At 35.9% G+C, this 26683-nt stretch overlaps 1 protein-coding gene across 1 annotated transcript in view; it reads left to right on the top strand.

Moving 5' to 3' along the window:
* DCAF6 (DDB1 and CUL4 associated factor 6) overlaps positions 1-26683 on the top strand; it is a 165152-nt gene that overhangs the window by 51848 nt on the left and 86621 nt on the right. Inside the window, 3 exon segments of the mRNA XM_047783996.1 lie at positions 15892-16005; positions 19380-19515; positions 21414-21628. Of these exon segments, the coding sequence (XP_047639952.1) occupies positions 15892-16005; positions 19380-19515; positions 21414-21628 (465 nt within the window).

Genomic DNA, 26683 nt, shown 5'->3' with positions numbered 1-26683 from the left:
ATGAGAGTTCCTATTGCTCCTCATCTTGCTAACAGTTAGTATTGTTAATCTCTAACTTTGGCGGGCTATATAGTGTCATCTTCCTGTGGATTAAAATGCCTTTCCCTGTTGCTCCTGCTGAGGTTGAGCCTCTCTTTATATGATTATTGGTTATTTGGATATACTGTTTTTGTTAAGTGTCTATTCAGGTTTATTTCTTAATCTTTCTTTCTGTTGGATCATCTATCTTATTTCATTATTATTGATTTATAGAGTTTATTACATCTTCTGCATATGAAGCTATCTTTCCTACTCTGTGGTTGTATTTTCACTCTCCTAATGATGTCTTTTGATGAACAAAGTTCTCTGTGTTGTCTAACGAGTTGGTCTTTTATTATTAATGCTTTATGCATACTATTCAGAAATCTTTTCTTAGCTCAAGGTTATGGAGACATTCTTCTGTTCTCTTATAGAAAGTTTATTGTTTTGTCTTTTGCATTTAGATAATTCAACCAGATTGGTAATATGAAGTAGGAGTCAACCTCCCCCCCACCATGGATTTTTTTGTATTAGCATAATTCATTTCTTAGAAAACTAAATCACAATCCCAAACAGCATACAAGCAAAGAGGCAGCCTATGTAAGGATATTTTAGCAGTATATATCCTTTTACTTAAGATGTTTTTTGGTGAATACATATACACTATGAATGGAAAATAATTTTTAAAATCCATTGAATAATTCTTGCATTCATCCTTACCCCAGCCCCTGGCAACTACCATTTTACTTTCTGTTTCAAAGGATTTGATTAGTACAGATACCTCATAGAAGTAGAATCATGCAGTGTTTGTCTTTTTGTGACTGGCTTATTTTATTTAGCGTAATGTCCTCAAGGGTCATCTGTATTGTAGTATATGACAGGATTTTCTCTTTTGTTATGGCTTAATACTATTCCATGTATATACATACTGTATTTTCTTTATCTGTTTACCCATCAGTGATCATGTAGGATTTCTACCTCTAGTCGTTGTGAATAATACTGTAATGAACACAGGTGTGCAAATTGTTCTTTAATATCCTGTTTTTAATTCTTTTGGATATAAATACCCAAAACTGGGATTGCTGGATCGTATGATAATTTAATTTTTATTTTTTTGAGGAACTTCTATACTGTTTTCCATAATAGGTGTGCCATCTTCCGTTCCTAATAACAGTGCACATAGGTTGCAGTTTTCTCCACATCCTTGTCAACACTTGTTAATTTTTCTGTTTTTTAAATAGGGATCATTCTAACAAGTATGACGAGAGAGCTAACTGAGGTTTTGATCTGCATTCCTTAATATTAGTGATGTTGAGTTATCTCTTCTGGTGTATGTTAATCCATCTGTATGTCTTTGGAAAAATGTCTGTTCAAGTCCTTTGCCCATTTTTTAATTGGATTGCTGCTGTGCAGGTTTTTAGGTGTTTTTTTTTGGTTTTTGCTTTTTTGCCTAAGTTTTTTGGTGTTCTAAGAATCATTGCCAAATCTAAAGTCATGAAGCTTTTTCTCAGGTTTTTTTTCTAAGCGTTTTATACTTTCAAGTATTACATTTAGGTTTTTAATTTGCTTTGAGTTAATTTTGGTAAGTGGCGTAAATAAGGGCCAACTTGCTTCTTGACATGCGAATATCCAGTTTCCCAGCACCACTTGTTGAAGATTGTTTTTTCCCCTGTTGTGTAACGTTTGCATCTTTCTGAAAGATCATTTGACCATATATGTGAAGGCTTACTTTTTATTTATTTTTAACCTTTCCAAATTAAAAAAAAATATATATATATAGAGAGAGAGAGAGAGAGTTTTTTTTTTTTTTTTTGCTTTTTGGGCCACATCCACAGCATACAGAGGTTCCCAGGCTAGGGGTCTAATCAGAGCTGTTGCTGCTGGCCTACACCACAGCCACAGCAACACCAGATCCCAGCCATGTCTGCAACCTACACCACAGCTCACGGCAATGCCAGATCCTTAACCCACTGAGCAAGGCCAGGGCTCAAATCCGCAACCTCATGGTTCCTAGTTGGATTTGTTTCTGCTGCACCATGACAGGAACTCCAAAAAAAAATGTATTTCTTAATCAAAAAAAGCTGTAGAACCTAGAACACTGTTTTACCATACTCACCCTCTAGCCACCCCCCAGAATTTTTACATTTTTTTTCTTTTTTTTTGGTTGCACGCACAGCATAAAGAAGTTCCCAGGTCAGAAATCAAATCTGAGCCACAGCTGGAACCTACACCACAGCTGTGGCAACACCAGATGCTTAACCCACTGTTCTGGGCCAGGGATCAAACCTGCACTCTGCAGAGACAATACCGGTTTCATTAACCCCTGCAGCATAGTGGGAACTTTTTTATTTGAAAGAAGTCAAAAGTAACTGGGATTTGTTGACTTGTAAGTCAAAACAAAAGCAAACATGATACAAGGTTTCCGTTTTTGTTCATGTTTGTCCTCAGTTTTTAAAATCAAAATATTAACTAGAATCTAATGACAAATTAAATCCAAATATAGGAGTCCAGTGGAGAATCAAAATTTCCCTGGTTTTATTCCCTGGCAGAACCTGGGTCTGTTTCCCTTCCTCTTGGTCCAGGCCACAGTCCTATGGTACACATGATGCCCATGGGAAAGCAAGGTGAGCTGTGCAAATTCTAGGTGTGAGTTTGAACTATTTGTTGTTTAGGTGCATGTTAGGGGACAGAAATTCTTCAGATGGTGGTCTCACCAATGTTGTTCTAACCCCAGAAACAGGGTAAGATGAGCAAGGTGCACTCAGTTTGGACACAAAATTTAAGGTGCTGGGTTTGGGCACCCAGCAACCGAGATACTATTTCTTTTTTCTTTTTTTCTTTTTTTTTCTTTTTGGTCACACCAGGGCATGTGCAAGCTACCGGCCAGGGATCGAACCCATGCCACTGCAGTGACAACGCCAGACCCTTAACCCACTGTGCTACAAGAAAACTCCCCAGGATACTATTTCAGTGCAGTAGTTTTTGAAAATCAAAACTAATCCACAGTGAACAAAGTATCAAAAGTCTAAACAAAGGCAGGATTCAGTTCCATTCTTGTTCAATTCAGCTTTCCTCCCCTCCCATAATCCCAGTTCTGTTGGATCCAGTCTTTTTTTTTTTTTTGGTCTTTTTGCTATTTCTTTGGGCCGTTCCCGCGGCATATGGAGGTTCCCAGGCTAGGGGTCGAATCGGAGCTGTAGCCACCGGCCTACGCCAGAGCCACAGCAATGCGGGATCCGAGCCGTGTCTGCAACCTACACCACAGCTCAGGGCAACGCCGGATCGTTAACCCACTGAGCAAGGTCAGGGACCGAACCCGCAACCTCATGGTTCCTAGTCGGATTCGTTAACCACTGCGCCACGACAGGAACTCCTGGATCCAGTCTTTTTAAGCCCTTGATATTTTTGACCATCACAGATTCTTTGCATTAATTTAAAAAAATACTGCATTAAAACAGTATTTATCTTAATCTTTGAGTCATTTCAGCATTTTCCCCAAGCCTTGAGCCCTAAGGGAGTCCCCCCTGTCCAGAAATATACACATAGCCTTGTTTGTAACTGATCTCCTTTGACCTCATTGCTTCCTTAACACCAGCTTATTTTCAGATAAAGGTCTAAGAATTAATAGCCATAGGAAATGATTAAATCATTAGCCAATGAAATTTAGAAAATAAATGACTTTCAACTTTGTTGAGAGAGCAAATTTTCTAAACTGTGAGCAGTTCCAATGAGAGGACAGTCTTGGCTGGCATTGTTACCAAGGGGAAGATGGGATGACATCTTTCCTGATTGGGCAGACAACATATGGCAAACGTGAGTCCCTCTAACACACACACCCAGCCCATGTCTGCCTTGGATCAGGTGTGGGAATTAGATTCTGCGGGATGATTTATGGTACATACCTCAAAAGAGAAATCCAAATACAGAAAAATAGCCCCACTTGACACTTAAGTACACTTTTCCTCCTCTTTGAATGCATCCAGGAATATATTCAATTGCATAATTAACTTTTTTGCTCCCAGGGGAAAAAATTTTAAAGAAAAAGGGAAAGGTCCAGGATCAGTCCTCCAGTTTAAATCGTGCTGGCCAGAGTGTAGGCTGTCCAGACTTGTGCTTTGTGCAGAATGCAAAGAAGTTCCCTCTACTGTGTTCACAGATCCACTCCCAACCCCATGGGGAAACAGGTTGGGTCAGAGAAAGGAGCCAGTCCAAAGACAGATAACGTATTGGGAGGAATCCTGTGATCTGTGGTTTTCGTTCACCAAAATATATTTTCTAAACTACCTTTTTATAAATTGTTCCTAACCCCTACCCTGAGGTTCAACATCAATCCTATTTTCAAAAATATCTCTTTTTACTTTAATAGACTAATTGCAAATTAAGGTCAGCTATGGTTTAATGTAAGAAGCCAGGATGATAAGTTCATTCTCCAAAAGTAGAGAGGAGAAAATAGGAAAAAAAATCATTTTTAAAAAGGTTTTTTACTTGCTAGGGTCTTTTTCTTTTCCTTAAAAAAAAAAAAAAGTCTAAAAAAATAAGTTGCTTTCTACAGAAATGCAGTAGCAGGGGATGGTAGTGCTCTCTTTAGTTTTTTTATTTTGTTTGAAACAGTCTGGCCAAAAGTTTGTCCTCCTCCCACCTGTCTCAAATTGCACTCAAACCCCAATATGTGGTTATTGCTAAGTAGTTTAAAAAAAGATCACCTCTGAACCCACTTCACCTGGGGACAATTTAACACACACAGCTGCTCTCTCATCACTTCCTTCCTCTTTTTACCCAGAGGGAACTTTTTGAAAATAAATAAGATTAAAGTCTTAAAATTAGAAATCACTATCTTCTTGGGAGTTCCCATTGTGGCCCAGTGGGTTAAGAAACCTGTCTAGTATCCATGAGGATGCTGGTCAATCCCTGTATTTGTTCAGTGGGTTTGAGGATCGGGCATTGCCCTGAGCTGTGGTGTCTGTCTCAGATGCAGCTTGGATCCATTGTTTCCGTGGCTGTAGTGTAGCCTGGCAGCTGCAACTCTGATTTGACCCCTAGCCTGTAAACTATGCCCCAGCTGTGGCAATACTAGATCCTTAACCCTCTGTGCTGGGCAAGGGATCGAACTCACACCTCAGTAGCAACCAAAGCCATTGCAGAGACAAGGTTGGATCCTTACCCACTGTGCCACGGTGGGTACTCCTGTGCTCTAATTTTTATTATTCCTCTATTAACTTTGGCTTAAATTTGTTCTATTTTTAATTCTTTGAGGTACAAAGTTGTTAATTTCAGATCTTTTTTCTTTTTTAATATAGGTATCTTATTACCATAGTTTTCCCACTTAGTACTGTACCATTTAAATTTGAAGTAGTTACTGATAATTACTCACTATTGCCATTAAATTTTTTTTCCATATGTCCTGCAGATATTTTGCCACTCTTTTCCCTCTTGCTGCTTTCCTTTGTAATCTTTTGATTTCTTTTTCTTTTCTTTTTTTAAAATAGTGACATGCTTTTATTGCTTTCTCGTTTTCGTTTGGTATCTTTAATAGGGTTTTTCATTGTGGCTACTGTGAGGATTGTATAAAACATAGGTATAACAATCTGTCTTGAGCTGAAAACATATAAAAACTCTACTATTTATATCCTTTCCTCACTTTGTTGTCAGTGCAACAAACTACATCTTTCTATAGTATTCTATAGTATTATAATAATTTTTAATGCTTTTTTAAAGTCTATACTTAAAAGTGATTTATACATCACCATTACAGCATTTACAGCTTTCTGTATTTGTATTTTTATATGCTTATGTGTTGCTGCCTTTCATTTCAACTGAAGAACTTCCTTTAGCAGTTCTTGTAAGGCAGGTCTTATGGTGATAAACTTCCTCAGCTTTTGTTTATCTGGGAAGGTCTTTATTTCTCCTTTATTTTTAAAGGGGTTTTGGTGGCTCTAGTAATTCTTGGTTTGTAAGTCTTTTCTTTCAGCACTTTGAGTATATTATCCCACTCCCCTCTGGAGTGTAATGTTTCTGCTGAGAAAATCCACTGATTTAATGGGATCCCCTTGTATGTAATAATTTCACATTTATCTTGCTATTTTCAAGATTTACTCTTTGGCTTTTGTCAAATTGTTTATAGTATGTTTCCATTTGGGCCTCTTTGGGCTCATTCTAGTTGGAGTCCTCTGAACTTCTTAAATCTGGATGTTCATCTTCTGTCTCAGATTTGGGAAATTTTCAGCCATTATTTTTTCAGATAAACTCTCTACCAACCACCAGTGTCTCCTTCTGGAACTCCCATAGTGGGAATATTGGTTGTCTTGGTAATATTTTATAAGGCCCTTAGGCTTTCTTCACTTTTCTTCATTCTTTTTCTTCTTTGTTCCTCTGACTTAATAATTTTAAGTGATTTGTTTTTGAATGTGGTGATTCTTTTTTCTGCTTGATTGAGCCTGTTGTTGATCCTCCTTTAGTAACTTTAAAAATGTCCTTATTATGTTCTTTAGCTCTAAAATTTCTATTTTGCTCATATTTCCAGTTTTTCATTGGTAATTTTCTTATTTTGTTTAATCATTATTTTCCTTATTTTGTTTAGTTGTCTGTTTATTTGTATTCTCTTGTAGCATGTTAGTTTCTTTATCACCACTACTTTGAATTCTTTTTTAGGTAATTCATGTATCTCCATTTTATTAGAGTTGGTTTCTGGATATTTACTTTTTCCTTTATTTGAGCCATGTTTTTCTGTATCTTCCTTCATGTACCTTCTTTGGTAAATTGTCTGTTCAGTCTTTTGTCCTTTATTTTTTATTATTGAGTTTTGAAGGTTTTTAAAAACACGTTCTGTATATTTTTCAAGTAAATGACTTAGAATTTTTTTCTTAGAGTTGATGGCTAGCCTTTCATTTTTTTTTTTAAAGTAGCTTTCAAAAAGAAGTTCTTTAATTTTGGAGAAACCCATTTTATCAAATGTATTATTTTTGAGGGGGACCAATGTTGTCTTTAAAAATCTTTGTTTAACCAAACCTCAAAAAGGTTTTTTCCTAAAAGTTTTAAGTTTTGCATTTAGATTGATGATCCATTTTGTGTCAGTTTTTAAATAAACTATGAGATAGTTGCTTTAAGTTTAGTATTTTGCGTATGGATATCCAGTTTTCCAACATTATTGTTCTCTAATGAACTTTTTTTTTTGCATCATCATCAAAAATCAATTGACCATTTCTATTTTGATCTATTTCTGGTGATTTATCATTATGCTGTGCCACATTGTCTTTATTACTACAGCTTTATTTTAACCCTTGAAACCAGGTAGTGTAAGTTCTTTCTTCTTTTTCAAAAATTATTTTAGATACTTTAGATCTTTTGTATTTCCACATGAATTTGATAATCATAGTGTCAAAATTCCTCCTGGCATTTATTTGAATATATCAATTTAGGGAGAATTGATGACAATTTTAAATCCTCTAATCCATGTTTGCAATACATTTTATTACTTATAAATTTTTTAATTTTCAGTTTATATATCTTAAGACTTATCCTTAAATATTCCATATTTTCTCATGTCTGTTCAGTTTCTAATTGGTTGCTAGCATTTTCGCATACAGTTGATTTTTACATGTTGATCTTACATTCTGCAGTTTTGATGCACTCAGCAGTTGTAATAACTTTAAGAAAACTAGTACATAGGATTTTCTACTTAGATTACGTCATCTGTGAATATGGAGACAATTTTACTTGTTTTCCCATCTGGACTCATTTTATTTCTTTTTCTTATCATATTTATTAGAACTTTCAGTCCAGTATTGGATAAAAGTGGTAAAACTAAACATCCTTCCCTTGTTTTGATCTTCGATCTGGTAGGTATGACAGTGGGTATACTTCATAGATGTTTTTCTGTCAGGTTGAGTTAATTCTTTCTATTCCTGTTCTTATACTTAACAGGAATATATATTGGATTTTGTCAAATATCTTTCTGCATTTTAAAAAATACTGTATTTTTATTTTTAGTTTCTTAATATGATGAGTTAATTTTACATCATCATACATTGATATATTATCTTTTTTTCTACGTTGTATTCATTTTGTTAAGAGATTTTTTTTTTTTTTTGGCAGATGTGTTCCTGAGAGATGGTCTTTAGCTTTCTTTTCTTGCATCTTCTTTGATTTTTTTGTTGTGTAAGATTGACCTGTTGGAATAACTTGGAACATTTGTCCACTTCCGTTTTCTGAAACTTTGTATAGAAGTGGTAATATTTATTTCATATATGTTTGGGAACATTTAGCAATAAAGCCACCTGGTCCTAGTGCTTTCTTTATAGAATGTTTATAACTACATATTTAATTCTTAAAATGGATATTTGGTTATTTAGGTTACTTCTTCTGCTTTAACAAGCTTTGGTATTTTATCGTTGTCAAGGAACTTGTCCATTTTATCTGTGTTGCTGAATTTGTTGGTATAAGTTCATAATACTCTCTTAATTTTTAACATCTATAGAAACTGTAGCAATGTCGCCTCTATCACTATTAGGAGCTTGTATTCTCTCTTGCTATTTTATCAATCTGAGTAGAGATTTAATCTCTAAGAACCAAATTTAGTTTCCATGCTCTTCTCTGTTTTCCTCTTTTGTTTTTCTTTGTTTGTTTCTTTCTTTTGTTCGTTCTTTCTTTCGTTCGTTCGTTCTTTCTTTCTTTCGTTCTTTTTTAATGGCCACTCCAGCAGCATATGGACGTTCTGGGCCAGGGATTGAATCTGACCCTCAGTTGCAACTTATGCCACAGCTGCAGCAATGTCAGATCCATTTTAACTCATTGCTCCAGGCTGATTGAACCTGTACCTCTTTAGTGACCCAAACTGCTGTAGTTGGATTCTTAACCACTGTGCCACAATGGGAATGCCTCCTTTTTCTATTTTTGATCTCCATTTTTTTCTTCTATTTATTGTGGTGAGTTTCATTGCTCTCTTTCTTCTAGTTTCTTAGGGTAGAAGCTGAAGTCACTGTTGAGACCTTTATTCTTTCTAATACAGGAAGTTGGTATAACATTTCCATTAAGTATTCTTTAGGTAAATTTCACAAATTTTGATATGCTGAAGTTTCAAAGGAAAAATATATTTCAATTAAATATATTGTCTTATTTCCATTATTTTCCTCTTTGATTTATCATTTATTGATGTGTGTCACTTAGTTTCCAAATGTCTTGAAATATTTGTACTTTTGTTGTTTTTCAGTTTGGGGTTATTGGAATTGAAGCTTTATTTTTCCCTCGTACGGCCATACCTGTGGCATATGGAAGTTCCCAGGCCAGAGATAGAATTTGAGCTGCAACTGTGACCTATGCAACAGCTGCAGCAAAGCCAGGTCCCACTGTGCCACAGCAGAAACTCCAAAGCTATTTTAATCATTTGTGTAACTGATTTCTAATTAATTTAGTTCAATTCTCAGTCAGAATACATAATTTGCATGACTTGAATCTTTTAAATTTAGTTTATTTTTTTATGGCTTCACCTGTGGTCTATTGAAATTCCTGGGCCAAGGATGGAATCCAAGCTGCAGCTGAGGCAATGCTGGATCCTTTTAACCCACTATGTTGCACTGGGAATTGAACCACACCTCTGCAGCAACCCAAGCTGCTGCAGTAGGATTTGTAATCCACTGCACCATGGTGGGAACTCCAAATCCTTTTAATTTTAATGAAACTGGTTGTATTGTCCCAGAATATGGTTTATTGGTAAAATTATCTTATAGACTTAAAAAATGCATATTCTTCTGTTTGTAGAGTATTCCATAAATGTCAGTTATGTCAAGGTGACTGATGATTATGTTCAAGCCTTCCATATTCTTACTGATTTTCCTTTTTTTTTTTTTGGTCTGTTTTTTTTTTTAGGTTGTACCCACGGCTTATGGAACTTCCCAGCCTAGGGGTTGAATCAGAGTTGTAGCTGTCATCCTATGCCACAGCCACAGCAAGGTCAGATCTAAGCCGCCTCTGGGACCTACACCAGAGCTCACAGCAACGCTGGATCCTTAACCTCCTGAGTGAGGCTATGGATCGAACCTGCGTCCTCATGGATGCTAGTTAGATTCATTTCCACTGAGCCACGATGGGAATGCCAGTTCTTACATGTTTTATAACCTCCCTAACATGTTGTTGATATTCTTCCTTTAGTTGTCTTATATCTTTTTTTAAACTATAGTTGATGAGTTACAATGTGTCAATTTCTTCTGTACAGCAAAGTGACCTAGCCATATGTATATACACCCAGCCATATATAAACACACACACACATACATACATACACATTCCCTTTCTTATATTATCTTCCATCATGGTCTATCCATATAGTTCCCTGTGCTATACAGTAGGACCTCATTGTTTATCCATTCTAAGTGTAATAATTTGCAGCTATTAACCCTAGACTCCCAGTCCATCCCACTACCAACCCATCCCCCTTTGTCCCTAGGAACCACAATGTCTGTGAGTGAGTCTGTTTCTGTTTTGTAGATAGGTTCATTTATGCCATTTTTAGATTCCACATATAAGTAATCTCATATGGTATTTGTCTTTCTCTTTCTGACTTACCACTCAGTGTGATAATCTCTATTTGCATTCATGTTGCTGCAAATGGCATTCTTGCCTTTTTAATGGCTGAGTGGTATTCCATTTTATATATGTACCACTTTGTCTTAATCCATTCATCTTTTGATAGACATTTAGGTTGTTTCCATCTTCGCTATTGTGAATATTGATTCTATGAACATATGAGTACATGCATCTTTTTGAATTATAGTTTTATCTGGGTATATGCCCAAGACTGGGATTGCTGGGATCATATGGTATCTCTCTTAGTTTTCTGAAGAAGATACATTCAATTATATTTAAAAAAAAATTTAAAACAGGAGTTCCCGTTGTGGCTCAGCAGGTTAAGAACCCGACTAATATCCATGAGGATGTGGGTTCAGTCCCTGGCCTCACTCAGTGGTTTAAGGATCTGGCATTGCCAAAAGATGTGGTGTAGTTTGCAGATGTGGCTGGGATCTGGTGTTGCTGTGGCTGTGGTGTAGGCTGGCACCTGTAGTCTGATTTGACCCCTCGCCCAGGAAATTCCATATGCTGTAGGTGTGGAAAAAGAAAAAGAAAAAAAAAACAAAGAAAAGTGTTATGATTACTTATGTATTTATTTTTTATAGTCTTTTAATACTTTGCATAAATCTATGTTACTAGGTGGCATCATTTTCCTTTTACGTGAAGGATTTAAAAATATAAATATTTTATATTGTGCCAGTCTATTAGTGTAGGGGTTTGGAAAATTATCCTGTAAAAGATGAAATAGTAAATATTTTAGGCTTTGTGTGTCATGTTATGTTTGTCATAACTACTCAGATATGCCATTGTATCAGAAAAACAGACTTGGATACTATGTAAATGATTGAGTGTGGCTGAGCTTCATTTAAACTCTTTTTTACAAAAATAGTGGGTAATGGTTAGGTAAGAAGTGCCCTTTGTTGGCTTCTCTTCCACTGAATAATCCTTTCAGCTTTCTTATTTCTGAGAAGTCTATTTTCCCTTTTTAGGGAAAGATACTTCTCTGGGTATATAATTCTAGTTTGACAGCTTTTTTTTTTTTTTTTGTCTTTTTGGGGCCACACCTGCAGCATGTGGAAGTAAATTCCCAGGCCAGGGGTTGAATTGGAGCTGTAGCTGAGGCCTATGCCACAGCCATGGCAATACCAGATCCATGCTGTATCTGTGACCTCACTGAAGCTTATGGCAATGCCAGATGCTTAACTTGCTGAGGGAAGGCCAGGGATCAAACTCACACCCTCACAGAGACAACACTGGTCCTCTACCTGCTGAGACACAACAGGAACTCCTGATACTGCTTTACTACTTTTACTACTTTAAAGATGTTACTCAGCTGATTTCTGGCAAGAAATCTTCTGTTCTTTTTTTTTCTTTTTTTTTTTTTGCTATTTCTTGGGCCGCTCCCTCGGAATATGGAGGTTCCCAGGCTAGGGGTCTAATCGGAGCTGTAGCCACCAGCCTTCACCAGAGCCACAGAAACGCGGGATCCGAGCTACGTCTGCAACCTACACCACAGCTCACGGCAACGCCGGATCGTTAACCCACTGAGCAAGGGCAGGGACCGAACCCGCAACCTCATGGTTCCTAGTCGGATTCGTTAACCACTGCACCACGACGGAACTCCTGTTCTTATTTTTAATTGCTCATTTAATGTAATTTGAGAATGACGTGTTTATTCTTATTGCTCTAGTATTTTATTTTAGGAATATATCACAGTTTCTATCTTTAGTCTCTTACTGGTCATTTGGATTGCTTCAAGTATTTAGCTAACATGAATTGGGCTGCTATGAACATTCTGGTATACATCTTTAGGTGCCTTTGTGAAGGCATTTATTTGTAGTGGAATTGCTGGGTCATGGAAGAGGCTTATGACCACCTTTGGTAGATACTGACACATGCTCTTTCTCTCTCTCTCTCTCTTTTTTTTTTTCCTTTTCAGTAACTGAATAGACTTTTTAAAGGAAATATAGTTGGTTTTTTTTTAATAACGATTTTTATTTTTTCCATTATAGCTGTTTTACAGTGTTCTGTCAATTTTCTAATGTATAGCAAGGTGACCCAGTCACACATACACGTATATATTCTTTGTTCTCACATTATCATGCTCCATCATAAGTGACTAGACAGAATTCCCAGAGCTATCTATACAGCAGGATCTCATTGCTTATCCATTCCAAAAGCAATAGTTTGCATCTGATAACCCCAAGTTCCCAATCTGTCCCACTCCCTCCCCTTTCCCTTGGCAACTACAAATCTGTTCTCCATGTCCATGATTTTCTTTTCTGTGGAAAGGTTCATTTGGACACATGCTCTTTCAAAGTGGTTGTACTCCCAGTCAACAATGTGTGAGAGTGCCAGTTGCTCCATATCCTCGTTGACATGTGATATCAAGTCCCTTTCATTTTGGTCATTCTGGTGATGTGTAGAGATTTTTACTTAGGATTATAATTTGTGTTTATTTCCTCGACGACTAGTGGATCTGAGCACCTTTTTGCGTGTACAAAGTTTGAAAATATAATAACATATCTTCCATTGTTTATCAGTGCACAAAATCCCCAAGTGGGATTGCTAAATACCCAAATTTGGTAGTTTCTACTTCTAAGCACAGAGAAGGGGGGAGTATCTTGGACAGGACAATTTTCAGAGGGCCTAAACTTACAGTTTTATTACTAAACTAGAAGTGGATAGATATAGAATATCTAAAATGTTTTATTTCTTAAAAAATACTTATTTCGGTAAAATATGTGTGATATAACACTTGCCATTCAAACCACTTTTAACTGTACAGTTCAGTGACATTTAGTACATTTGCATTGTTATAGAACTATCATCGTTACTAAAATAATGTTTTGAGAGGTCAGTTTAAATGCTTAAAGCAGTTCAGCATTGCATAGTTATTTTTTTCAGTAGCCTATAAAATAATAATTTGTCCATGTTTTACGTGTATAATTTGATGACATGTTTATACCAGTGAAACCATCATCATCAAAATAATGACCATGTTCTTTACTGCTTAAAATTTCCATACCCTTAGTAACATCACTTTGATGATCATCCCTGATCACAAAGGTGATCTAGAATATGATTGAAATGAAATCATACAGAACGTATTTTTTTGTCTAGGCTCTTTCATTTAGCATAATTACTTTGATATTTATCGATGTTGTAGCATGTATCATTCATTTATTCTGTTTTAATGATGACTAGTTTTTATGGAATAAATATTTGTGTCTCCCTCTGCCCCTCAATTCTTATGTTGAAGTCCTAATGTGATTGAGATGGTATGTAAAGGTAGGGCATTTGGGTGGTAACTGCCTCATGAGGGTGGAGCCCTCATGAAAGGATTAGCGCCCTTATTAGAAGAGGAAGAGGCTAGTCCTCTTTCCACCATGTGAGGATAAAATGAGAAGTTGGCTGTCCACAAGCTAGGGATTGGACGTTAATCAAGAACACAGCTATGGTTGGCACTTTGGCAGCCTCCAGAACTATGAAAAATAAATGTTTATTTAAGCCACCCAGTCTGTGGTATTCTGTTACAACAGCCCTTACTCAGCTGCTAGAATTCCATCATGTGGACATAACACAGTTTGTTTATCCATTTGCCTGTAGATGGAATTTGGGTGGTTTCATGTATTTGGCTATTAGAAATACAGCTCTGTGAATATGCATATACAAGTGTTTGTGTGGATATACACTTTTTTTTTTTTTTGCTTGGGAAAATACCTAGGAGTAGAATGGCTGGATCACCTAGTAGGAATAACTCTTTTGTTTTGCTTTTTCTTTTTTATGGCCATACCTGCAGCATATGGAAGTTCCCAGGCCAGGAGTTGAATTGGAGCTGCAGCTGCAGGCCTATGCCACAACCACAACAACGCCATATCTGAGCCACATCTGTGACCTGTATCATAGCTTGCAGCAGTGCCAGATCCTTAACCCACTGAATGAGGCCAGGGATTGAACCCACTTCCTCACAGAGACATTATTGGGTTCTTAACCCTCTGAGCCATGACAAGAACCCTGGAATGACTTTTTAGGAATTCCAAACTTTTTCATAATGAATGTGCTACTTACATTCCCACCAACCATGTATGAGTGTTCTAATTCTTCAATATTCTGGTCATAACTTGGTTTTAACAGTCATTAAGTTTTTTTGTCATTCTGTGAGTGTATAGTGGTATCTTGTGTTTTTAGTTTGCATTTCCCTAATAACATGATGTTGAGCATCTTTCCTTCCATATATATAACTTGCCATCTTTACATTTTTTTTTCTGGTAAAGTGACAATTTAAATCTTTTGTCCTCTTTAAAAAAATGGTGGGTTTTTTTTTCATCAACTTTTGAGACGTCTTTATATATTCTTGATACAAATTCTTCTTCTATTATAGAATTTGCCAGTATTTTCTCTCTATGATGCCTAATAGTATCTTACAAGTAGTCCAACTTTCGGGAGTTCCCGTTGTGACTCAGTGGTTAATGAATCCGACTAGCATCCATGAGGATGCGAGTTCAATCCTTGACCTTGTTCAGTGGGCTAAGGATCCAGTGTTGCTGTGAGCTGTGGTGTAGGCTGGTGGCTCCAGCTCTGATTGGACCTCTACCCTGGAAACTTCCATATGCAGCAGGTGCTGCCCTAAAAAGACCAAAAAAAAAAAAAAAAAGTACAAGTTTCTAATTTTTATGATGCCCAATTAATCAATTTATTCTTATGATTGTGCTTTTGATATCTAAGAAAGTGTTGCCTAGCACAAGGTTACAAAGATTTCTGCTATATTTTTGTATAGAAATTGTAAGAGTTTTAGATATATGTTTAAGTCAACAGTCCATTTTAAGTGTGTGTGTATGTTGGAAGGTATGAGTCAAGTTCACTTATTTGTATATGGATGTCCATTGTACTAGGATAATTCGGCATCACATGGTTTTTAGAAACATTATCAGAGAAAAAATTTTATAATGTATTTCTAACACAAGTATAAATCCACATCCAAGAAATTAAAAATTTGTCTATGCAAAGCTTGAACAAGCTTCCTAGGGTAGAATTTTTTTGTCAAGGTTTTTAGACAATTGTAAAGAACTTTCTGTCTGAAGGTACATTAATTTCAAACTTCACTGTAATGAGTAACATTAATTCAGTAATTACTTCTTGTATATTTCTATATGTATTACACTTTTTGCATTATGGTGTGAGTAAGTCATAATTAAAATAAATGATTTTTGGTTGCTTTTTCCAAAATCACTTTGTAATATAGCAGCAGTGATTTTCAGAGCCTTTGCTTTAAATGTTCAATATTACCTTTTCTTTTGTTTTCATTTTCAGATTATGACTGTACCTAATGACCCGTATACTTTTCTCTCTTGTGGTGAAGATGGAACTGTTAGGTGGTTTGATACACGCATCAAAACTAGCTGCACAAAAGAAGATTGCAAAGATGTAAGAATCAAATTTTTTGTACAAATGAAAAAATTAAGATTAAAATTGGACAGTACGTTATCTATCAGGTTATTAGTTTATGGGTAAATTAAACTATTTTTTATAAAATCTTTCATTAGTGTATATATTATAATCAAAAAAGTTTAGTTACAATTTTTTTTGTGTTTTTAGGGCTGCACCCGTGGCATATGGAGGTTCTCAGGCTAAGGGTAGAATCGGAGCTGTAGCCACTGGCCTAAACCACAGCAACAGCAACACGGGATCCGAGTAGCGTCTGTGACCTACATACACCACAGCTCACAGTAATGCCGGTTCCTTAAACTGCTGAGAGAGGCCAGGGGTCGAACCTGTGTCCTCATGGATACTAGTCAGATTCATTTCTGCTGAGCCACAGTGGGAACTCCTTAATTAAAATGTTAATAGTGAAGTTAGGGAATGTGTATTTAACTTGCAAATATATTTATGAAAATTTATATAGTTGTCAGATATATACTTTAACATTGTAAGAACTTGAAATATTAATTCATTCCATTTACCATGTTATGGAGACAATTTTTGCTTACCAGTAGTAGTTATAAAATCATGTAGTAGTTTAGTGTCTTTTTACTTTTACCTCGTCCTTTAAACTGAGAATTATTTACATGTTTTCTCAGTAGTTACATGATGTTTTATCAACTTGTTCATTCAGATTTAACTCACATCTCTAAATATGGAGCTCCACTATCAATTTTGCATTTATTTATTTATTTATTTTTGTCTTTTTAGGGCTACACCCTCATCAGCATATGGAAGTTCCCAGGCTAGGGTTCGAATCAGAGCTGTAACTGCCAGCCTATGCTACAGCCACAGCAGTATGGGGTCACAGTCGCATGTGTGACCTACACTGCACCTCATGGCAGTGCTGGATCTTAACCCACTGAGCTAGGCCAGGGATCAAACCCACTTAAGGATACTAGTTGGGTTCATTACTGCTGAGCCACAATGGGAACTCCTCAACTCCTCAATTTTGTAATTTTTAAAATAGTATTTTAAACTTGGAACAAGGCCTGAGAAATCAGTCAGTTTAAGGCCCCAGACAACTAACCCCAAATGTTATTTAGAGACAATAGCTTTTGTTTCAGATCATGGGGTAATAAATGAAATAAGAAAATATTGCTAAATATATTTTTACTGACCTTTACCCCCCCAAAAAAAGAAACAGAATTACTAGTACTCATGTTAAATGTTTGTTAATTAATCCAGTTGCTACTGTTAACATGTTTAATAGTTAATATTGTTAACATGCTTTAGGTGGAGAAAAAATTATACATTGAAACAGAGGAGAAAAATTTAAAAACATCTAAGAGTTCCCATGTTGTCTTCGTGAAGGTGAAGGCGCGGATTTGATCTTTGGCCTTGCTCAGTGGGTTAAGGATCTGGCATTGCCTCATGCTGCAGTGTAGTTCGCTGATTCAGCTCAGATTAGGTGTTTCCATGGCTGTGGCATAAGCCTCAGCTGCAGCTCTGATTTGACTCCTGGCTCCGGAACTTCCATATGCCGCGGGTACAGCTGTAAAAAGAAAAAAAATTAATTCAGTTGTTATATTTTATACACACACACACACATACACACACACACACACACAGACAGACATACATAACTAGGAAAGCTTTGAACTAAAAGCAGAAATAAGTTTAAAATGTCAAGTTGTTTATTAGGGGCATTTGATAAACCTGTTTCTTAGTAAATAATAGGTACTAAAATTTGTTATATCAAATTCTTTTAAGCTATATTTCAGTATACAATATAGTAGGATTTAATTTTGCTTTTATAATCAAAACCCCCATGAACCTAAAAAATAAGACAAAGCTAATAAGTGAAATATTGTTACTTTTCCTCAGTAAAACTTTTATTTATATAGTAAAAATGAATAGATAATTGATTTCTTTATATGTAAAAATGAATAGAGACAGAGCATAAAGAAAAACTGGTAACTAGGGCAGTTCTTAAATACTAAAAATTTAGAATTATGAAGTACTTTGTGAAAGAATTTTGTGTAATAAGAACAATGTTCAGGAGTTCCCGTCGTGGCTCAGAGGTAGTGAACCCGACTAGGATCCATGAGGATGCGGGTTCGATCCTTGGCCTCGTTCAGTGGTTCAGGAATCTGCTATTGCCCTGAGTTGTGGTGTAGGCCAGCAGCTGTAGCTCCAATTCAACCCCTAGCCTGGGAACTTCCATATGCTGCAAGTGCAGCCTTCCCCCTGCCAAAAAAAATAATGTTCATTAAGTTCTTGGCACAGTGGGGTAAGAATCCCTCTGCAGCCACTCCAGTCATTGCAGAGGCACGGGTTTGATCCCTGGCCTGGCACAGTGGGTTAAAGGATCTGGTGTTGCAGCTGCAGCTCAGATTCAGCCTCTGGCTGGGGAACTTTTGTATGCAGCAGATGAGGTCATTTAAAAAAAAAAAAGGGAAAAAAAGAATAATGTTCTGAGGACAGTAACTGAATTTATAAAACTTAACATAAGTGTAACTTAAAAGAGTGAAGAGTTAGAGTTAAGGACAGAATAGTATAGAATTTATAGACTATCTTAAGGTTCTACGTCTTTGTTGTGATAGTTCTTACATTTTCTAGTGCTTGTTATAGAGATAAGTAGTGATATTATAGTAAAACCTGTCTTTGACATGGTTAGTATATATGTGTGTACATTGTTTTTGAGCTGGTAAAGAGGAAGATTTTATAAGTTAAGAAAAATATAAAATTTTATGGAAGTTCTCTGATGGCCTAGGGGGTTGAGGCTCCTGTGTTTTTACCACTGTGGCTCTGGTTGCTACTGTGTGCAGCATAGGTTCAATCCCTGGCCCAGGAATGCTCACATACTGCCTTGTGTGGCAATAAAGGAAAAAAAAAAGGCCCCCCCCGAAAGAAAAATATTAAATTTTTAAATCAGGTTATGATAATTTTATTACATTATAATAGCAATAATTAAAATTAAAATATCATGAGTACCATAAAAATAATCATTAATACTTATCATAGATAAAGGTTGATTATACTTCCATCTTTACTGTCTAGTGGACTGATAATAGCAGGCATTTCTAATGACATTAATGACTAAGTAATTACATTAATGACTAAGTATTACATAGGTAATATGTGAGTTTTTAAAATATTTCTAAGTTTTTAAAATATTTCTAAAGACAGTGTTCATTATATTCCTGAGTATAGGAATATTTAGGAGGCATGTTTTTGTTTCTTCCTCCCTCATTGTCATGCTGACTGAATTAAGATTCCTGAGAAGGAATTTCTTCTTCTAATTGAAGGAAAATGTTTTAAATAGAGTATTCTCTATTGTTAAGCTTATGTAACTGGTATTCTTTTATCTTTTGTAGGATATTTTAATTAACTGCCGACGTGCTGCCACATCTGTAGCTATTTGTCCACCAATACCGTATTATCTTGCTGTTGGTTGTTCTGATAGCTCAGTACGAATATATGATCGGCGAATGCTAGGCACAAGAGCTACAGGTAAAAAGACATAAGAGGGTCAGTCAAAGAATAAATCTTTGTGACGTATTGCAGTTTTAAAATTTTATTAATTTGACATAAAATTCTGTAAATAGAATGTCTTCAAATACTATGCATTATTATAAAAAATAGGATTTCACCAAGTTTTTATGACCACCATCAGGGCGATGTTTTTTCATTTTATCACTTTAAAAAGTTATAACACTTGATGTATTAGTTTCCTGGGGCTTTTATAACAAATTACCACAAATCCATGGCTTAAAATAACAGAAACTTATTCTCTCACATTTCTGGGGGCTAAGTGTCTGAAATCAAGGGTTTCTCCTTGAGGCTCTTGAGGAGAATCTGTTGCCTGCTTCTCTCCTAGGTTTTGGTGGTTGCTAGCAATCCTTAGCATCCCTTGGCTTTTAAATGCATCAGTCCAATCTGTTTCCATATTTACTTGCCATTTTCTCCTGTGTGTATCTATGTCCACATTCTCCTCTTCTTATGAGGGTACAGTCATATTGGATTAAGACCTACCCCCAATCCAGTATGATATCATCTTAATTACATGTAGAAAGACCCTATTTCCAAATAAGATCATGTTCTGTGGTTCTTGGTGGACATGAATTTTCAGGGATTTCTCTTCAGCCCTTAGCACTTTGCTTTCCTAATTTCTCAGTGCTGTCTTTTCAATCCAGGGGATAATAGTAAGGATGATAGAGAGAAAAATTAGGAAAAAACAGTGATTTGATTGTGTGTTAATGTATAGCCTGTGTTTATGCCTACTTAGTAGCCTTGCTAAAGTACTGTTAATGATACTGCATTATTGAATTTGAGTCTGCCTTTAACTTCTCATGTTCCTCATCCACTTTGGAATCAAACCACTCCTGAAATAGTCTATTCAAAGCCAACTTCCATTAGCATTTTCTATCAAGGAAGGCCAAGATTTCTCTCTCTCTCTCATGCAGACACACATACACCCAGCAAATATATATACATATATACACATTTATATATATTCGCATATTTTATGTTGTTAAAAGTGAACCTGGCAGAAACTAACAGTGTTGATCTCAATGTCAAGCAATGTCCAGTGAGAGGGGACATAGATTATTGAAATGGGAAAACTAGATGGGATCTTTTTTTCTTTGTGAACTGTGATTGAGAACGCTTGTCTGTTTGGATATGCATGTTTAAGGGGAGCAATGTAATATGTTATGAAACTATAGGCTTAATTTTCATTTCTCAGCAGATGGGACACAATTGACATTTTGGCAGGGCAAGACCTCATAGTGCAGAATTATACCACTCTGTGGGATTCTTAAAATTTATCAGTCTGGGGCCTAGGGGACACAAAATACCAATTGTACCTTTCCCTGTCATATTGTGTTGTGTTAATTATACCCAAAACAGTTAAAATTAGAGTGCTATTCTCATTCTGTTACCTTATAAGTGGAGAATTTCATGACAATCAAAAATCTTTTAAGGACATAAAGTAAAAGGTAAATCATTAAAAAATACTATGCTGTTTTATCTAGTATGCTAGTAATTACAGCTTTCTTATTTATATTATAAAAATTATCTTAATTTGGAGAAATTTAAAAAGATTTAGTGTGATTATAATCACAAGTCATTCAATAGATTAAATAATAAATTTCCAGGAAACCATTGACATAATCTGGAATTCTAGAAAATCATGAATATTTTTTGGAAGAATCTCTGTACTGTATTCTTTTTAATTTTTTTTTTATAAAATCTGTTGACTAAAGAGTCTTTTCCAGAAATAGAATATGATAGCTTGGATTTGTATTCCTACATTAAATAACATATCTCATAATTCAGATTAGAAGTTTTGAAAGTGTTTTTCTTGAAGAAAACGATGAATTTTAAGCATTGTGTATTTTCTTATTTAGGGAATTATGCAGGTCGAGGAACTACTGGAATGGTCGCCCGTTTTATCCCTTCCCATCTTAATAATAAGTCCTGCAGGGTGACATCTCTGTGTTACAGTGAAGATGGTCAAGAGATTCTTGTTAGTTACTCTTCAGATTACATATATCTTTTTGATCCAAAAGATGATACAGCACGAGAACTTAAAACTCCTTCTGCAGAAGAGAGAAGAGAAGAAGTAAGTTTACTCAAAACCATGTTCTTTTTTCACTTCAGAAAACATTAATTCATTAACTCTTGGAGCATTAATTTTATAATTCCTGGGGCTTGAAGGGCTTCAGGAAATAGATAATTTTCAAAGCATTTGTAGTCTAGGGAACAAGGACATGAATCATACATGAAAGAACAGGAGTAATAAATAATTAAAAATAAGGTGCTAGACTAAAGTATTGTAAAATATTTTATTTTTTAATATATTTTTAATTACTTTTTATTGTAAAGTATTTTTACTTTTATTTTTTATTATTTACTTATTTATTTGCTTTTTAGGGCCGCACTTGAGGCACATGGAGATTCGCAGGCTAAGGGTTGAATTGAAGCTCAGCTGCTGGCATACGCCACAGCAACGCAGGATCTGAGCCATGTCTGTGACCTACACCACATCTCATGGCAATGCCAGATCCTTAACCTACTGAGCAAGGCCGGGGATCGAACCCACAACCTCATAGTTCCTAGTTGGATTTGTTAACCACTGCGCCACAATGGGACTTCCCTTTATTTTTTAATTTTTTAATTATTATTATTTTTTTTTACTTTTAAAGAGAAGATATTTAGTAGCAAAATGTTTCTCCAAGTTTATGGATGCACAGCAGCAAGCAAGAAAAATTAACAGTTCTAACAGTTACAGAAAGGGCAATTAAGATAATAAAAAATGTTGGAGTTTCCTTCCTGGCTCAGCAGTTAACGAACCCTACTAGGATCCATGAGGATGTGGGTTCAATCTCTGGCCTCGCTCAGTCGGTTAAGGATCCAGTGTTGCTGTGAGCTGTGGTGTAGGTTGCAGACCCGGCTCAGATCCTGAGTTGCTATGCCTGTGGTGTAGACCTGCAGCTGTAGTGCCAGTTCAGCTAGCCTGGGAACTTCCATATGCTGCGGGTGTGGCCCTAAAAAGCAAGTAATAATAAATGTGATGTGTAAACTTCCAAGAGACTAAATGTTTATATTCATATAACAATGTTTACTATTCATATGTGGATAGCAGTTCTTCTCCTGATTCTACCTATTTCACAAATATGAGCTAGTGATAATGATATTATTGCTAGGTACATTTTAGAAAATACATATGAGTGAGAAAAAGGCAAGCTAAAGTGTTTGTATGTGTGGTGTGTGTACATAATCAAGGGAGGAGATTCTTATCCACTTATAAATAGTAAATGATAATCGCTTAAACTCCTGTTGGTGCATGAACATAAGCATTTAGTCTCTTGAAAGTTTGTACATTATATATATATATTTGTATTAAAAATAGGTGAAAGAATTATTGTCCCTAACATGACTCTAAAATAGTGAACTGTTTTCTTATTTATGAAGAGCGAAAACCAGAAATAGTATATCCTTAAATAAAAACGAAAAAAGAAATCATATATTGGTCGGTATAGCAATAGAAAAATATTTGCTTTAAACTGTTAAGCTTCTTTCCCCAAGATGTTTTCCACTTTGGCTTTTTTTATTTTATGATATCCTATGTTTATTCATGCTATTCTTTGGAATATAAATGTCTTTTGAAATTAACCATTACTTTTTGTTAATCATCAGTGACTTTATGGTTTTGACCCAAGTCTTATGAATGAATACGTTTCAAAGGTACTAAAGAACAGCGACAATTTTGTAACTCTTAGTGAGATGCAAAACTAAATCCAGTTCTTACAGTTGCTGGTTGAAGGGACTATAAAATTAAAAAAAAAAAAAAATTACTTTATAAATTTATTTTTAGTGTTTTAAGTGTGGCACTGTGTTTAAATGAATTAGGCAGTTGGTGAAGAAGAGGACACAATGGCTAGTGAAAGCTCTTTTGACTTTATTGGTCTGATTGAATATATGAAATCTGCTTTGTCATTTTGTTGTTGCTATGTAATTTCCTCTTGAGATAATGTGCTTCAGTAAAGTTACAGTCAAACTTTGTGACTGTTGCGTAATGAAAGAGTTGGAAATGTGGAAACATTTTAAGTGAGCCAGCTAGCTTTTATACCATAGAATACTTAGCCAAAAGACGTTTATATAATCAGAGTCAGTGAGGCTGAGTCATGAACAGTTGGTTTTATTCTGAACGTGTTTTTCTCAGTATTCTTTGAATGAACTAAATTAGGAACAATAATTCTAAAAATGGATTAAGATTTAAAAAATAATTTATTTTTATTGTAATAAGCAAAATAGTTCACAGGTGTAAATAGAAGAAATTAAAATCTCTCAATCTCACTGTCTTTTCTTTTAGTGTTTTATGCTAAGTCCTTGACGGTAATATTCAGACAGACTCAGCTCAGCTCACCAAATATTTATTGGGTGCCCACTATATGCTATATACTGTACACTGTACTAAACTTTAAAAAATCAAGGGTGACTATGACAAAGACATGATCTCTGACTCAGGAGTTTACAAATAAATGAATAAAGTTATAAATAAAATATAAAGTAATATATGGAACTTAAATAATAGAGTTATATTTAAGAATTATGTTCGGAGTTCCCGTCGTGGCGCAGTGGTTAACGAATCCGACTAGGAACCATGAGGTTGCGGGTTCGGTCCCTGACCTTGCTCAGTGGGGTAACGATCCGGCGTTGCCGTGAGCTGTGGTGTAGGTTGCAGACGTAGCTCGGATCCCGCGTTGCTGTGGCTCTGGCATAGGCCGGTGGCTCCAGCTCCGATTCAACCCCTAGGCTGGGAACCTCCATATGCCACGGGAGCGGCCCAAGAAATAGCAACAACAACAGACAAAAAGACAAAAAAGACAAAAGACAAAGAATTATGTCCTGTGTAAGTTGACCAAAGGAAGGAATAATTGTTTTCAATTGGACACGTAAAAAACACTTGAGAAGGGTTTTAAGGTATGAATAGAAGTTTAATCTATGATTTTTTTCCTTATGTTTTCATATTTTTATATTTTCTAAATTTGTTAAGTATCTCTTTATTTCCTATATGATTTAATAATTTCTTTTACTTTTCCCCTTTATTTAGCATCTTCATGTGTCTTATTTAAATTTTTTCCACTTCTCATTTTCCTTTACTTTTGTATTCCTTTTTATTGTCTTATTTAACTTTTGCTCACATCTTTTTGACATTTTTCTCACCCACCCCATTATTGGACTGCTTTGTTAAATCCAATCTCTCATTTTCTCCTGGTCCCCATAATTTACTCCTAAAAGTTTTATAAGAATCCTCCACTTTTTGAAAGCTTGCTTATTTATCACTTTGCTTTTATTAAAGACCTACATTAGTACCTGCTTTCACTAACTAAAGTCCAAAGAGGATTTTCGTTTTTACCAAAAAAAAAAAAAAAAAAAAAAGGCGAAAAGCAAAAATAGCAATCAGTGTTTGTTTTGCAGTGTGCACCCTGAACAACAAGTGGCATTGCCAGGCTCCCTTGTTGGAACTACACTTGGCATCTCAGCATCAACCTGCTGTAGCTTTGACTTACATCTCTGTTTCAGCATCCGGCCACCATAGCTTTGAATTGCGTTTCTAAGCATCTGTGCTTTATCTTGATTTACTTTATGCATCTGTTAGCAAGATATGTCCTAGGGTAATTGCTTCTTTATTCCATTTCGACTTAGGAAAGTTTTCAGAGGAACATTTTACTTTCAGATAGCAGAGGAAGCCTATATTCAAAATCTGTAATTCTACTTCCTACTCTACCACTACTATCCTGATTCAAGGCATCAGCATCTCTCCTCCTGTGTTATTACGGTAGCTTTCTAACTAGTCCCCTGCTATTACATCCACTCTCTCCAATCCTTTAGCTACACTGTAGACAAAGTGACCCTTTAAAACCTAAGTCAAATCATGCCATCTTTCTGATCCTCCCTCCAAGTGGCCCCCCACCTGGCTCAAAACAAAACTGTGGTCCTTAAAGTGGCTTTACGATTTTATGTCATCCGGTTCTTATTCTCCTGCTCTCTCCTTTGTTTCCTCTGCTCTAGCCGTATCTATTTTCTTACTTACTCAGACAGGCTAACTGTGCTTCTGAATTTACTTTGCCTGAAATGGTCTCATCTGGATTTCTTTTTCTGTCATTTTCTCCATTACATCCTACCGTACCACATTCTTTAAAATAGTAATCCTTAATTTTCTGGTACTAGCTATCTATCTCCCTTCCCTACTTTTTTTTCCCTTCTGTAACAGATCACTTTCTTTGTATATTTTACTTTTTTATTTCATATATTCTATAAACTGTGACATTGGAGATTTTTATGATTTGTCCCTTGATCTTTCCCCAATACCTAGAATAGTGGTCGACACATAAAAGTTGCTAAAAATATATTTATTGAATGACTGACTGAATGAATGCTGTAGTATTATCAGGACTTTTTTTTTTTTCTGTCTTTTTAGGGCCGTACTCGCGGCATATGGAGATTCCCAGGCTAGAGATCAAATCTGAGCTATAGCCACCAGCCTACGCTGCAGCCACAGCAATGAGGGATCTGAGCCACATCTGTGACCTACACCACAGCTCATGGCAACGCCAGATCCTTAACCCACTGAGCAAGGTCAGGGATTGAACCTGCATCCTCATGGATTCTAGTCGGGTTCATTAACCACTGAGCCATGACAGGAACTACCTATTATCAGGCTTCTTGACTAAACTATTTTGCATGTCTCAAAAAAGAATCTAACTTGGGGCTGTTTTTAACTTAAAGATTTTACAGAAATAGTTGCAGAGGCTATATAACATTACTTTTCTGCCTGTGTAATATAAAAATCTCTCTCATAACCATGGAGCCGAACTCTAGTTTGTTATTCTAAATGCAGTTTATACGCAGGGTGAGGCTCTCTCTTTCTGGAAATGATTGTTTGAGATTTTAGACAGCTGCCACACTAGGCACCCTGTAATCTGATTATTCTCTATCACATTTTTGACTTGCTCTGCAGATTTGGTTATTCTCGGTTGCTTTTTTTTCTTGCTTTTTAGGGCCTCAGCTTTGGCATATGGAAGTTCCTATGCTAGGGGTTGAATCAGAGCTATAGCTGCCGGCCATATGCTGCAGCCACAGCAACACAGGATCCAAGCTGCGTATGTGA

Source organism: Phacochoerus africanus, chromosome 6 (assembly GCF_016906955.1).
Source record: "Phacochoerus africanus isolate WHEZ1 chromosome 6, ROS_Pafr_v1, whole genome shotgun sequence".
Classification (NCBI taxonomy): domain Eukaryota; kingdom Metazoa; phylum Chordata; class Mammalia; order Artiodactyla; family Suidae; genus Phacochoerus; species Phacochoerus africanus.
This window is presented reverse-complemented; position numbering and strand designations above follow the sequence as displayed.